Here is a 13,347-nt window from a genome sequence, read left to right on the forward strand (position 1 = left end):
TGCTAATGTGAGATTTGGGGGATTTGATGGCTCCATTGTCTTTGTGGGCGTGCCCCGGCCTTAGTGGCAGCACGAGTCGGGGGTCTTGTAGCCAGGGCAGGAGGTGCAGACCCTCCTGAGGTCCTGTGACTTGGAGGTCCCTCAGTTTTCCTGCCTGGATGATGCCAAGGTCTTTGCTTTTGCTCCGAGATCCTGGTCTGAGCTCATCCATGCAAAGTGCTGCTGATGGGCAGACATCGAGGGAGAGCAGGCGTTTGCAGGGCCCGTGCAGCTCTGCCAGAGGAGAGACCCCCGTCCACCCCAGTCCCTGCCCTCCTGATCTGGGTGCCTGTGGCGTGGCAGACTGCCCTGGGAAGGGGTGAGCTCAGGTGTGGACACTGACTCCAGAAAGTACTGTTAAAAAGCAATCTTCAGTTATACTGCAATAAAGCTAAGAAAGGAAATCCAGAACCGAGCTGAGTAGAACATAGCCCACGATAAGGACACGAATCCTGTGTCCACGCAGACAAAATAACCTAGAGTGCTGGCCCAGGGTCCACTTTGACCGAAACGTATCAACATTATTGTGATCGGCGTGGTCTTAATTTGCTCGGTTTTGTTTGGTTTGAATATCAGTTGCCTAATATTCTCTTCACTTCCGTACATGTGGGTACTGAGCAGATTTCAAATTTTATTTCCCATGAGATGATATATCTACATAACAGACATTAAGTACTAATTTTTTCTGCCCTGAGATTCCTTTTCTTCTGAAAGCGGCTTTGTTCCCACAGTCCAGCTGTGTGATTCCCACAGGAGCCACCCTAACGCTGGCCAGAGCTGATTGGCCCCGAGATGAACACCTGACCCAAGCTGAGCCAATCAGAGCCCTTCCCTGAGATCTTTCACTTGTGTAGACCCAGGACATTTTGACAGTCTATCTCCAGTGGCTAAGCCATGAGCAGAGAAACTCAGAAGCTGGAAATGGCCATATTTTCTGCCCCATGGAGAAAATTGGTCCTACAAGAGAAAGAAGAAGAATGCTAACAAATTTTTTTAAAAGACATAGGGCCAAAACCTGGAGCCATTTTCCTGACTGTGGTGGATATGCTGGTCCTAAGATTCTACTCTGGCTGTACCCTGCTGGCCACCTGGGTCACCGTAAGATAGGCCTTCCCTTGCTCCCTTTCCATCTCTGATTTAGACTTTTGACATCAGGTTGGGATCTTCTGGTGGTTTGGTTTTCACAGGGCATTAAGAGCTAGTTCCCTGGTGGTCTAGTGGCTAAGACTCCACAGTCCCGATGCAGGGGGCCCAGGTTTGATCCTCCGTCAGGGAACAATATCCCACATGCTGCAGCTAAGACCCAGCACAGCCAAATAAGTAAATAAATTATATATATATATATATATATTTTTTTTTAAAAAGAGCTAGTTGAAGATTTTTGAGAGTTGAGAGCTTAACAGCATATTCCCTCTTGGGTCTACTGATTTCCCAGGAATGACATTTTAGGTGAACAGTGAAATTATAGGCACAGTCTAAGTGAAAGCACCCAGCCAGTTAATAAAGATAATGAAGGCCAATAAAACTCCTTTTATCAGAAGTACTTCCCCTAAACAGTGTCACCAAAGGATGAATTTGTTCTCTGCTCCTATCCCAGCATGGGACTCCATCTCTTCCTTTTGTTTTTAACGGAGTTTACAGTTTTCCAGGTTATTCTATCATTTCTCAAGCATCCCACCAGATCACTGCTAGTAGCTGAGGAGAATAAAACCTCTTCTCCCAACTCTAGCCCTGCCAGGGACTTAAGCGTTAGTAAGCAGTGGTCCTTCAGACTAAGCACAGGCAGGTTGAGAAGGACATCAGATGGACTCTTCAGAGTCTCTAGAGTGAGACCAAAAAGTATTGAATCCAGTAGGTCAAGGATGATGCCTGTTTGCTTCCCCAGGACCCCGTTCTCAGCACATAGTAAGTAATTAAGTAATATCTTACTGAGTAAGTAATTAGTGAATGAATTTATTGTTATTATTATCCCCATTTTACAGATTAGGAAACTGAGGCTCAGATAAATCAACTGGGTCAACCAGTGACATAGCCAAGTGCGTGGCAGGGCTGAGTCCAGAGCTTTAAGCCTCAGACTCGTCGTCTCAGGCTCATTCTGAGACCTGTCAGTCATTGAAAGAGAAAACCACAACCCCAGAAGGCTGCAGGATCTTTCCGTGTGGCCTCGTGACTGAGCTGACGGCAGGGCTGGGTAAAAGTTTCAGTTCCTGAAGCTGCATGTTAACACGTAAGAACCAAAGACCTCTGCAGACTTGAGCTAAGACCTGTGTTATTTTTGAACCTCCATTTTCGGAAGGCTGTACAAGAGCTCAGGCGACAGAAGATGAGAAGGGTTGTGTGTGTGAGTGTGTGAGATAAAATATTCACCGTGAAGACTCACGTGTGACTGCAACCAGAACAGTGTTTTTGCGTCTGTTCTTGACATATGGTTTGTGCCTCTGTTTGTAGGTTCCCTTTGTATGTCAGGGGCCCCCAGAGACTTTAAAATGTCAGCTATCACAGGACGGTGGCCCCTGAGTTACAGTGGGGGCTCAGAGTGGTCAGTGCTCTGGTTTGGGGTCCATTTGGGATGTCTTTATGTGTGAGTCTTGGTCTTTACCCTATGTTATATGCCTGTGCAGTGACTGTTGAAAACCCTGTTTCTGTCACTCGGTATTTTATATGGTTTTTTATGCTCTGTATCGGCAGTGTCCAGTAGAACTTTCTGTGATGACGGAAATATTCTGTATTTGCACCAGACGTTCTATATTTGCAGTCAGTAGGGCAGTCGCCAGCCACCAGGGCCATCAAACACTTGAAATGTGGCTGGTGTGACTGAGGAATTGAATTTTTAGTTTTATTTTATTTGAACTAATTTAAATTTAAATATTAATAGTCACACTTGGCTAGTGGCTACTATCATATTGGATAGCGCATCTTTATATTTTCAAAAAGTCAGTAAGTTTCTGATTCCCAGCCGTAATTAGCATGGTAGTTCTAGGGATTCCAGTAAGTTCATCCGAAAGTTGGAAATGGCCTATAGACATAAAGTCTACCAGTTAAAGATTTAATTCCTTTACCGTAAAACATGGCAAGGAGGCTTCTTTCACCCAGGCAACAGCAACCGTGGTCCGCGTTCTGTGCACGCCAGCCTCTCCTCTGGGACCTGTAATCACCACCCGACTGAGTCCTTCCCTTTGTTCCTGTCCAGGGCCCACTTCTCTCCCTGCCTTTGGGGACCCCTGAGCCCGCCCTTCCTTTCACGCGTGGTCTGCTTTCGGTTTGGAGATAATTCATCAACCTGCTGCTCCAGTCTTCTTCCCCTGACTCCCTCCATCCGCTTTTCTCCTGTGTGACGTCTCTCCAGAGAAACAACTCATAGTGTTAGCTATCCGTCTGTCTGTTGAGACTGAAGTTGAGATTGATTTACGTGACTGGCCCAAATGATTGTGGGAGCTGGGCTGTCCCAAACCTCCAGGGCCATGTGGTAGACTAGAGGTTTTGGGTAAGAGTGATGCTGCAGTCTCAAGTCTGAAGGTTGAAAACTCGGGCAGGTTTTCTGGAGGCAGAATTCCTTCTTCTTTGGAAAACCTTGCTCTTCGCTTTTAAGGCCTTCAACTGATTGGCAGAGGCCTGTCCACGTTATAGAGGGTGACTTGCTTTACTGAAAGCCAGTGGACTGTAGATATCAATTACATCTAAGAGTATCTTTACAGCAGTATCTAGACCAGCATTGCAATTAGTCACTGTAGTTTTATCCGGGGTTACACATAAAATGAGCCATGACACCGTCCTCATTAGATTCAGACCGAAGGGTCCTCGACCGTTGCTGGCCCTTCGCCTGGGCCGTCCCGCGTGGCCTGTGGGCTCCAGTCCTGGTGGCCTGTTAGCAGGACTGCTTTCTGCTGCCTTTCCTGTGCCACATGTGGCTTCCATGTTTACCAAACCCAATCAGGACCCCATTTCTCCCTTACTGGTTTTACCCTCCTTGCTAAATGTACTCTAAACAAGTGTGTGTATGAGACGAGACAGAGTATGTATTTGCACTCAGCAGCAGCAGCATGGCGTTCATTTTGAGAGTAGAGTAACAGACAGTATGCCCTGGATTTTCGGGGACTATCCCGACATCATGGTGTTACTTTTAATAAAAATGATTCTTGAAATATTTAACCAAAGATGATATCATTTTCTGATGCATTGAGACTTCTTATACAAAGAAAGTTTTTTCAATAGAAAAAAGAAACCAAAAAAAAAAAAAAGAGAGAGATAAGAAACCTTTTTCACGTTATTATGTCTGGTTTTAGGTTGGGCGAATATAATTATTGCATTTGTTCTTACTCATCACAGAGTTGAATGAAGTCTTGGGTCAGTTGAAAACTGTCTTGTTTAATCTTTGGTGCTTAAACCAGAAGTTGTTACTCTTTTAAGTGCTGGGGGTGAGATTGTCCTTAAATGCAGCTGATGTGATAAAAAGGTGGATGAGGGTGTATTTCAGTTAAATCATGTGTTTGAGTGGGCATCTTAGGACAGTTTGGGTTGTATAATGTGAAGGAGTGCTGTCATTCAGGAGCACTGATTTGCATGAAGATACTCAGGATCGGATCCAAGCTTTGCTGTGATCTAGTTGCAATTGTTAGAGAAATTATGTGGGGATGTGTGTGACAGTCTGTGGGGAACTCCTTCCCCAAGGTGGCTTGGATAGTCAGGGTTTGATCTTCTCTATGGATTTGATTCCTTGCTCTTGAAGACCTGGCCCAGCTTGACGCCATGGTGGTGTCCAGCAGCAGCCGGTGAGTCCCTGAAAGTAAAGTGACCTGGATGTCTGGGGGACGGGGGTGGGGCTCCAGAAACATCGCAGAGTAGTCTGGCAGGACAAGTTGAGTGGATACACGGGTTACAGAAAAGGAGGAGCTGAAGAAGAGGCACCTTGACCCCAGTTTGAGACCCGTGGTGGACCCATCGTCTGTGGTCACTGGCCATGGAGGTCTGAGCCGCAGAGAAAAGGCAGGGCTGGGGAGTCCACACTTGGAGTAATGAACACATGACTACTGGCTAAATCTGAATGAGTACAGGAGGTTCCCATGGGCGTGAGGAGAGCTGGTGGTTAGAAGTGAACCCTCAAGAACACCGTCTCATGCGCCTTTCTGAGGTTTGTGAGACTTGCTTAACAAAGGTAACAAATGAAGGAATGAGTGAGAAACAAATAGAGTTTGGTTTGACACCTCTAGAAAAATCAAAGGTGTCACAGCCCCTAGGGTCTGGCCAAATATTGATCTTTATAAAATCTAAATGTGGGTTTTCTGGTTAAAAAAGACTGCTCACCCTTTCTGGGAAACAGTTTGGCAGCCTGTACGCAGCCTTTGAAGAGCTGATATCCCTTGGCCCTTCCATTCCACTTCTGGGAATCCACCCCAAGACCTGCAGACAAAGATTCGTGCACAAGGATGTTTCGTGTTCTTGAGATGAACGTTCCCTGGAAAGCTTGCGGTGGAGAGAGCCAGTGTCTTTACCATTTACCCTGAGCATCTTTTTAAGAGTTTTGATTATTAAACAGTGCTAGGGGTAGGATACAGTTTCATTACTGTTTAAGATAAAAGATGAGCATTCAAAGAAACCTGTGCTTTGCCCTTGGAAAACCCCCCTCCTTCCGCTCTCCAGAGCTGCTGTGTTGGGTAAGTTAGGGACCTGTTGCTGCTGAATGAAGTCTGAGCCTTTGTCGTCTGATCATTTGGTGATATCCATGGTATGGCCCTTGTGATGTCTGGTCCAGCCTCATTTCTGGGCGCTCCTGGCTTCTCACGTCATGTCCCAGAAATATTTCCCGAAATTTGTTCACTGCTCAGGCTGTTGCCCCCATCAGGCCTTTGACCACGGAGATCTTTCTGTCTCCTTACCTGCACTGCCCTGTCCCTTTCTCTTACCTGTCTGGTGAACTCCTATTCATCCTTCAAAGCCTCCTGCAGGTTGAGTCCCCAAATAGGTGTTTTTCAGCACGATATTTGGGGGGAAATCCGAATGAATGTTGTAGGGGAGGCTCACACACTCCAGCTCTGCCATAGCCCTCGCCTCCTCCAGCCGTGTTACTCTGTTTCGTCTGTAATAGCCCTGACCTTCTGTGAGAAAGGTCTCAGTGTCCCCTTCAGGCAGAAACAATCACTTTCTATACCTTTATATCTATTACTGCACTTTGCTTCTCTATGAAAATTTTCTGAAATGTGTACTTCTTTTCAGTTTTAAGAAGTTACATAAGGCAATATAAGTTATAGAAGACAATGGCACCCCACTCCAGTACTCTTGCCTGGAAAATCCCATGGACAGAGGAGCCTGGTGGGCTGCGGTCCATGGGGTCTCGAAGAGTCGGACACGACTGAGTGACTTCATTTTTTTTTTTCAGTTATAAAGGTGATATGTATGCTTGTTAGATAAATTTTGAAAATTTACAGATACAGCTATGATAATGCTGTTTTAAAAGCTTAGAATCTTTATTTTTATGTAATAACATAAGCATTATTCTGCCATGTTAGTATAATTATGTTAAAATCTGTTTTCAGTAATCAGCTGAATCTTTTGACAGTTAAGACCCCTATTTTGTAGCCCCAGCACCTAAGCATGATGCTGTTTTGAGCCAGTGTAGGAACTTAATAAGTGTTTGTTGGTTTCTTGGATTCTAGAGCTGAAGTGGAGAAGGCACTGGCGAACCACTCCAGTACTCTTGCCTGGAAACTCCCATGGATGGAGGAGCCTGGTGGGCTGCAGTCCATGGGGTCGCAAAGAGTCAGACATGACTGAGGGACTTCAGTTTCACTTTTCACTTCCATGCATTGGAGAAGGAAATGGCAACCCACTCCAGTGTTCTTGCCTGGAGAATCCCAGGGACAGGGGAGCCTGGTGGGCTGCTGTCTATGGGGTCACACAGAGTCGGACACGACTGAAGCGACTTAGCAGTAGCAGCAGAGCTGAAAAATCAGTCAGTCTCCATCCCTACCTTCCAGGAGTCATTCTGGAAGAAGAGACACCGATCCACTCAGTATTTGTTTCCATTCACTCCTTGATTCAACAGACATTATTGATCACCTACTATATGTTAGGCAAATTAGTAGCAAATTACGCTTCTCTCCTATTGACCATGACTTACTCCATTCTGTTTCTCTTTTGCCTGTGCTGCCAGGAACCTTGGAGATTAGCTTCCCTCAACCTCAGGCTGTTTGGTACAATTATCTCCTCATTGTTTTGTTTTTAAAAAGTTTGTGACCTGTGTCTTCTTTTAGAAGCTTTCTAAAACAGTTTCTAAAAATAGGTAGATATCACAGATTAATGGGTAACAAATGAATTTTCAGAATGGAAATGATGACTTCAAGGTTTTTAAAAAAAAACTTTTTGAAGTGTGAATTGAGCCAGCCGAGGGCATTTGTGTGGACGTGTGCATGTCGGAGAACTTGATGCTTTGACATGTGTCCCCTTGGCCTTGTACTTAAGAGAATGAACTTGGACCTGAGCCAAACCTGACTTGGAACCTGACTTCCCACAGCTTGCTTTTATGACTTTAAATGTCTCTGGGCTTCAGTGTCCTCATCTGAAATGAAGATCATGATACCATGCAGGGTTGTTCGAGGATTAGGCCAAACCATTGATATAAAATGCATGGTGCAGGGTTTCACACATGGTAGATCCATGGTGATCATTACGTCTAGCACAGGCTAGACTTTGGAAGGACAAATGCTGAAGCTGAGACTCCGATACTTTGGCCACCTGATGCGAAGAACTGACTCATTTGAAAAGACCCTGATGCTGGGAAAGATTGAAGGCAGTAGGAGAAGGGGACAACAGAGGATGAGATGGTTGGACGGTATCAGAGACTCAATGGACATGAGTTTGAGTGAACTCCAGGAGTCGGTGATGGACAGGGAAGCCTGGTGTGCTGCAGTCCATGGGGTCACAAAGAGTTGGACACGACTGAGCGACTGAACTGAACTGGGCTGTACATTTGTATTACTGCTCCAGATCATTTTCCAGAATGGCCAGGACTGAACTAAAATGACCTTCTGCCTTAAGTTAGGGTGGGTCATCCGTGGAGAGGGGCTGAGGCTTGCTTCTCCTTTAAAGAGGAGCTCATGCTGGTGTTTCTTCAGTTCGGTTCAGTTCAGTCACTCAGTCGTGTCCCACTCTTTGCGACCCCATGAATCACAGAACGCCAGGCCTCCCTGTCCATCACCAACTCCCAGAGTTCACTCAAACTCACGTCCATCAAGTCAGCGATGCCATCCAGCTATCTCATCCTCTGTCGTCCCCTTCTCCTCCTGCCCCCAATCCCTGCCAGCATCAGAGTCTTTTCCAATGAGTCAACTCTTCGCATGAGGTGGCCAAAGTATTGGAGTTTCAGCTTTAGCATCAGTCCCTCCAATGAACACCCAGGACTGATCTCCTTTAGGATGGACTGGTTGGATCTCCTTGCAGTCCAAGGGACTCTCAAGAGTCTTCTCCAACACCACAGTTCAAAAGCATCCAACCTTTGGCGCTCAGCTTTCTTCACAGTCCAACTCTCACATCCATACATGACCACTGGAAAAACCACAGCCTTGACTAGCTGGATATTTGTTGGCAAAGGAATGTCTCTGCTTTTGAATATGCTATCTAGGTTGGTCATAACTTTCCTTCCAAGGAGTAAGCGTCTTTTAATTTCATGGCTGCAGTCACCATCTGCAGTGATTTTGGAGCCCCCCAAAATAAAGTCTGACACCGTTTCCACTGTTTCCCCGTCTGTTTCCCATGAAGTGATGGGACCAGATGCCATGATCTTCGTTTTCTGAATGTTGAGCTTTAAGCCAACTTTTTCGCTCTCCTCTTTCACGTTCATCAAGAGGCTCTTTAGTTCCTCTTCACTTTCTGATGTTTCTTACTCCTTCTCAAATGACAGGAGAGGGTCGCTGCTGACGCCTGGCGGCTTTCTGAGGTCATCCACTCGGGGGTTGGTGACTGAGCCTCCCAGAGCTCTACGGTCTCCCCATTCTGCTGCATTTGTAAAGTGACTTGAGCACCCTTGCCCATCAAGTCCCCTAAAGCTCGTCTTCTAATTTTGGCCGGCTCTTGCTTTTGTTTAGCTTTTACTTTCCATTTGTCTTTAATTTACAACAATTACATTCAGTTGCCTGCGGTGGGGGCGGGGTTGCTTTCTCGGGGAGAGGAGGGTTCACGTGGCCCAGAACTCAGTGCACCCATGTGCCCCCCATCTTGAGGCTCAGGAGATGAGAAGGTGCCACGTGTTACCTGGACCGGATGGGGGTGGAGAGCCGTGGGGCACTGCGTGCAGTGCCCGCAGGCTGGGCATGGTCTTCAGGCGTCCGTGCTTCCCCCAGGCTGCTGTCCTCAGAGGTGCCCTCTCTCGGGGTGTGGCATCAGCTTTTGCACACTGGTGATTCTCACCACCTTTGCCCTTCTCTGCCAGAGCAATTGTTTCAGAGAGGAAGCTCTTAGGGTCATAAAACATCATCTGGTAGTTAGTATGTGGTTATATAGATGTATTGAGTTATATAGTAGCCTGATTAGCAGGAAGTAGGTGATTCATCAGAAAAAAAAAGAATCACACAAAAAAATAAACTCTTAGCAAAATGAGCTTCCTCTTTCAGCCTCTTTTTGTTCCAGCTCATCCTTTTAGAACCTTTTTTCAGCTTCTTAGGAAAAATTACTAACTGGGGCTAACATAGCGTTTCACAGAGAGGCCATCCCAGCCCTTCACAGTCAAATGCTTTATTTCTTTTTTTTTTTTTACAATTTAAGAAAATAAGCCCCTCTCTGCCCCAGTCAGGCCAGACCTGGCGTGTGGCCACCACCTTGAGGAGGTGGAGCCTTGGCCAGCTTGAGAGATTTCACCTTCAAACAGGAGCATCCAGACTTCCCTGGTGGTCCACTGGTTAAGGCTCAGTGCAGGGGGGCGTGGGTTCCATCCCTGCTTGGAGAACTCAGTTCAGTTCAGTTCAGTTCAGTCGCTCAGTCATGTCCAGCTCTTTGCAACCCCATGGACTGCAGCAGGCCAGGCTGTCCATCACCAACTCCCGGAGTCTACCCACACTCATGGCCATTGAGTCAGTGATGCCATCCAACCACCTCATCCCATCATTCCGTTCTCCTGCCTTCAGTCTTTCCCAGCATCAGGGTCTTTCCCAAGGAGCCAGTTCTTTGCATCAGGTGGCCAACGGATTGGAGTTTCAGCTCCAACATCAGAGAACTAAGATCCCATTTTCTGTGTGGTGCGGATGCGTGCGTGCTCGCGCGCGCACACACACACGCGCACGCACACGCACGCACACGTGCACGCGCACACGCACGCGCACAGGGAAACATCCCCCGAGGCCTCCCTGAGGTGCCGCGTGTGCCCCGGCTCTGATGGAACGTCCCGTTTACCCGTTTCCCTGGGTCTGGTTTGCCTCACAGATCCAGGAGGCTGCGAGTCGTGGCCTGAAGTTCGTCGGGGTCGTGCCTCAGTACCGCTGCCCAGGGAGCCCTGCGGGCAGCTGCCCCCCAGCAGATGACCAGGATGAGACACAGGAGCCTGGCAGTCAAGGGGCTGCGGAGGAGCCGGGGGCTGCAGACGCTGCCGTGGGGACGGACGGAAGCCCGGAGCCCGGCCAGGGCCCGAGAGGGGGAACGCCTGCCGCCCAGCAGCCCGGCTCGCCCCCGGGCGAGGGGGACGGCGCAGAGTCTCCTGCTCGGGGGACTCCGGAGGGACCAGATGCTGACCCGCTGTCGGAAGGGCCTGGAGAGCCGCTCACGGCCAGTAAGTATGTCAGCGCCGGGACTCTGAGCCACGTGGAGAGCGGCTGCTAGCTTTTCAGTAATCACCGGGGGGCTTTTAGGAAAATGAATGGAATTCGAGTGTAGAGATGGCAGTCCATCAAACAGGAGAAGCTGTCGAGCTGTTTTCCGGGCCTCCTGACTTCCTTCCTGAGTGGGCCTTCTGGGGGTAGGGGGTGGGCAGACCACGGGAGGCTGACTTGTTGCGGCTCCAGAATGTCACGTGTGTGGCAGGTTCTAGAACGCACGGTGTTTTCTCCCCCATGCCCTGCCCCCAGAGTACCCCGTGTGACCCCAGGAAGCATGGTGATGGTTGGGCACCAGTGCAGAAAGCACCTTCTACGCCTGGTCCTCTTGTTTTGAATTTCTGCCTAAAGAAGGAAATCCAGAGCACCGGCTGAGGACATGGCATGAGGTGTGCAGGAAGCTGCTGATTGAGCCCTTGCGCTGTAAACAGCCAGGCTTCGGGGGGGTCTGTCTCATGGACAGACCAGTACCGTGGGGCACACGCGGCCAGGGAGAGGCCACCAGGAAGCGACTGCTCTGATCCACGGTGTCTAACGCCGCTGGGGCATGGACTTTAGTTTGGAGATTTCAAATAACGATGCAGGAAGGAGGCTGGCAGCCAGTGTCAACAAATGCTTCCTTCTTCCTGTGACGTGGATGGCCACTTTGCATCGTTGCCCCCTTTGCGGCTGAGTACACTGAGGTTCAGAGAGTCCATCCGTCGCCCAGGCTGGAAACAGATCTGCTGGGTGACCCCAGGCCGGCTTCCCCCCTGCTGCTTCCTGTGTGACGCTCAGACAGGTGATCAGAGTTTACTGAGGCCCTCAGATCCCCGTGATTCCGTTTCACTCTCCTGCTCCAAGAAGTCTTGCGTCCTGCTGTTTCCTGGAAGCCAGGCCCTTGTACTAGCCGTCTTCCCTTTGGAAGGTGAAGAGTGACAAGACTGATGGGAGGAGGCCCAAGTCTTGGGGAGACTTTCTCTTTAGGCCTTTCTGGATCGTCTCCCTGGTTAATGGTATTGGTGGTGGTGGTTTTGCTGTTAAGTCGTGTCCGACTCTTGTGATCCCGTGGTCTGTAGCCCGCCAGGTTCCCCTGTCCATGGGATTCTCCAGGCAAGAGTACTGGAGTGGGTTGCCATTTCCTTCTCCAGGGGTCTTCCCCACCCAGGAATTGAACCTGGGTCTCCTGCATTGCAGGCAGATTCTTTACCGACTGAGCTATGAGGGAAACCCCTAGTTAATGTTATTATTTATATGCTAATTCTTGAGGTTAGCCTCTTATAAATGATGAGAAACTGCTTATGCTTTGAGAACAGAAAAGGGTGAGGGAGCTCCCTAGAGGCCCAGTGGTTAAGACTCTGCACTCCCACTGCAGGGCACCCAGGTTCAATCCCTGGTCAGGGGATCCCACATGCCACACGGTGCAGCAAAAAAAAAAAAAAGCGAGTGAAATAGCTTTTCTTGTTATGTCATAGATCCCTAAAAGGGAACTGTGGGATGGTTAATTCTGGGGCTTGTTTGCAAGGATGACTTAGAAGGGGAGATGTAGCCACCTCACTTCTGGGAGAGATTCGGCCTAGTGTTTCATCAGGGCCTTGGTGTGTGGAGGCTCAGATGGTAAAGAATCTGAGTACAGTGCAGGAGATGAGGGTTCGATCCCTGGGTCAGGAAGATCCCGTGGAGGAGGGCATGGCAACCCACTCTCTTGCCTGGAGAATCCCATGGACAGAGGAGCCTAGCGGGCTACAGTCCACGGGGTTGCAGAGAGCTGGGCATGACTGAAGCAACGGAGCATGCGTGCCAAAGGAGGTGCCCATTTAAAGCACTCCTAAGTAGGAGCCCTCACGACTGGGGTACAGGCCCCAGCATCCTGACCATTGCCCCCAGCTCTGCACGGAGCCCTGGCTTTGAGAAAGGAGGCCATCGATACGGAAGGGCCCCTCAGGAGTTTCCGATGTTCCCTGTTCCGGAGGGCACCTTCCTCCAAGACTTCCTCCAGACCGGCTGCCTCCTGGGGTTGAGTAACCGGGGAGACTTGTCCCAGGACTGTTCCCCCCAGGCCCCCCGCTGTCCTGCGACTGTTCCCTCCCTCAGACCCTTCCCCTGTCGCTGGGCGCACAGAGGGCCCCCCCCAGCACCCAAGGGTCTTGGCCTGCGCCTCGTTTCCTCAAACCCCTGTTCTCTCCTGGAAAACCAGAACCTTCTAAGGAATGCAAGGTTCAGGTGTGTCTGGAGGGGGTCAGCCCAAGAGCCTGTGAGAACTGCAGCTGGGAGGGGTGACCGACCCCTCCCCCGTCCTGCTTGGTAGGCGGCTGTCAGTCTGTTACCTGAGCGTGGCTCTTAGCTCTCTGCGTGGGAGGCCACAGGTCTCCGAGACTTGGGCAGCTCACTGTGACCGTTATGTCTCTTCCAGTGGAATAAATGAATCTTTGACTCTTTCTCATCAGCCAGTGAACACATCGGGGCCCTGGTGCCCAGGCCTGGCCTCACAGGGGACAGAGGACGGTCATCATGGTGACAGCCCTCCAGGGGCCGA

General features: G+C 49.3%; 1 protein-coding gene across 1 annotated transcript in view; it reads left to right on the top strand.

The window, feature by feature from the left end:
- RFTN1 (raftlin, lipid raft linker 1) overlaps positions 1-13,347 on the top strand; it is a 227,996-nt gene that overhangs the window by 143,516 nt on the left and 71,133 nt on the right. The window contains exon 5 of the mRNA XM_040263565.1: positions 10,447-10,789. Coding sequence (XP_040119499.1) covers positions 10,447-10,789 — 343 coding nt within the window. The remainder of the gene's footprint in view (positions 1-10,446; positions 10,790-13,347) is intronic.

This window comes from Oryx dammah, unplaced genomic scaffold (genome assembly GCF_014754425.2).
Source record: "Oryx dammah isolate SB20612 unplaced genomic scaffold, SCBI_Odam_1.1 HiC_scaffold_2, whole genome shotgun sequence".
In the NCBI taxonomy this organism is placed as follows: domain Eukaryota; kingdom Metazoa; phylum Chordata; class Mammalia; order Artiodactyla; family Bovidae; genus Oryx; species Oryx dammah.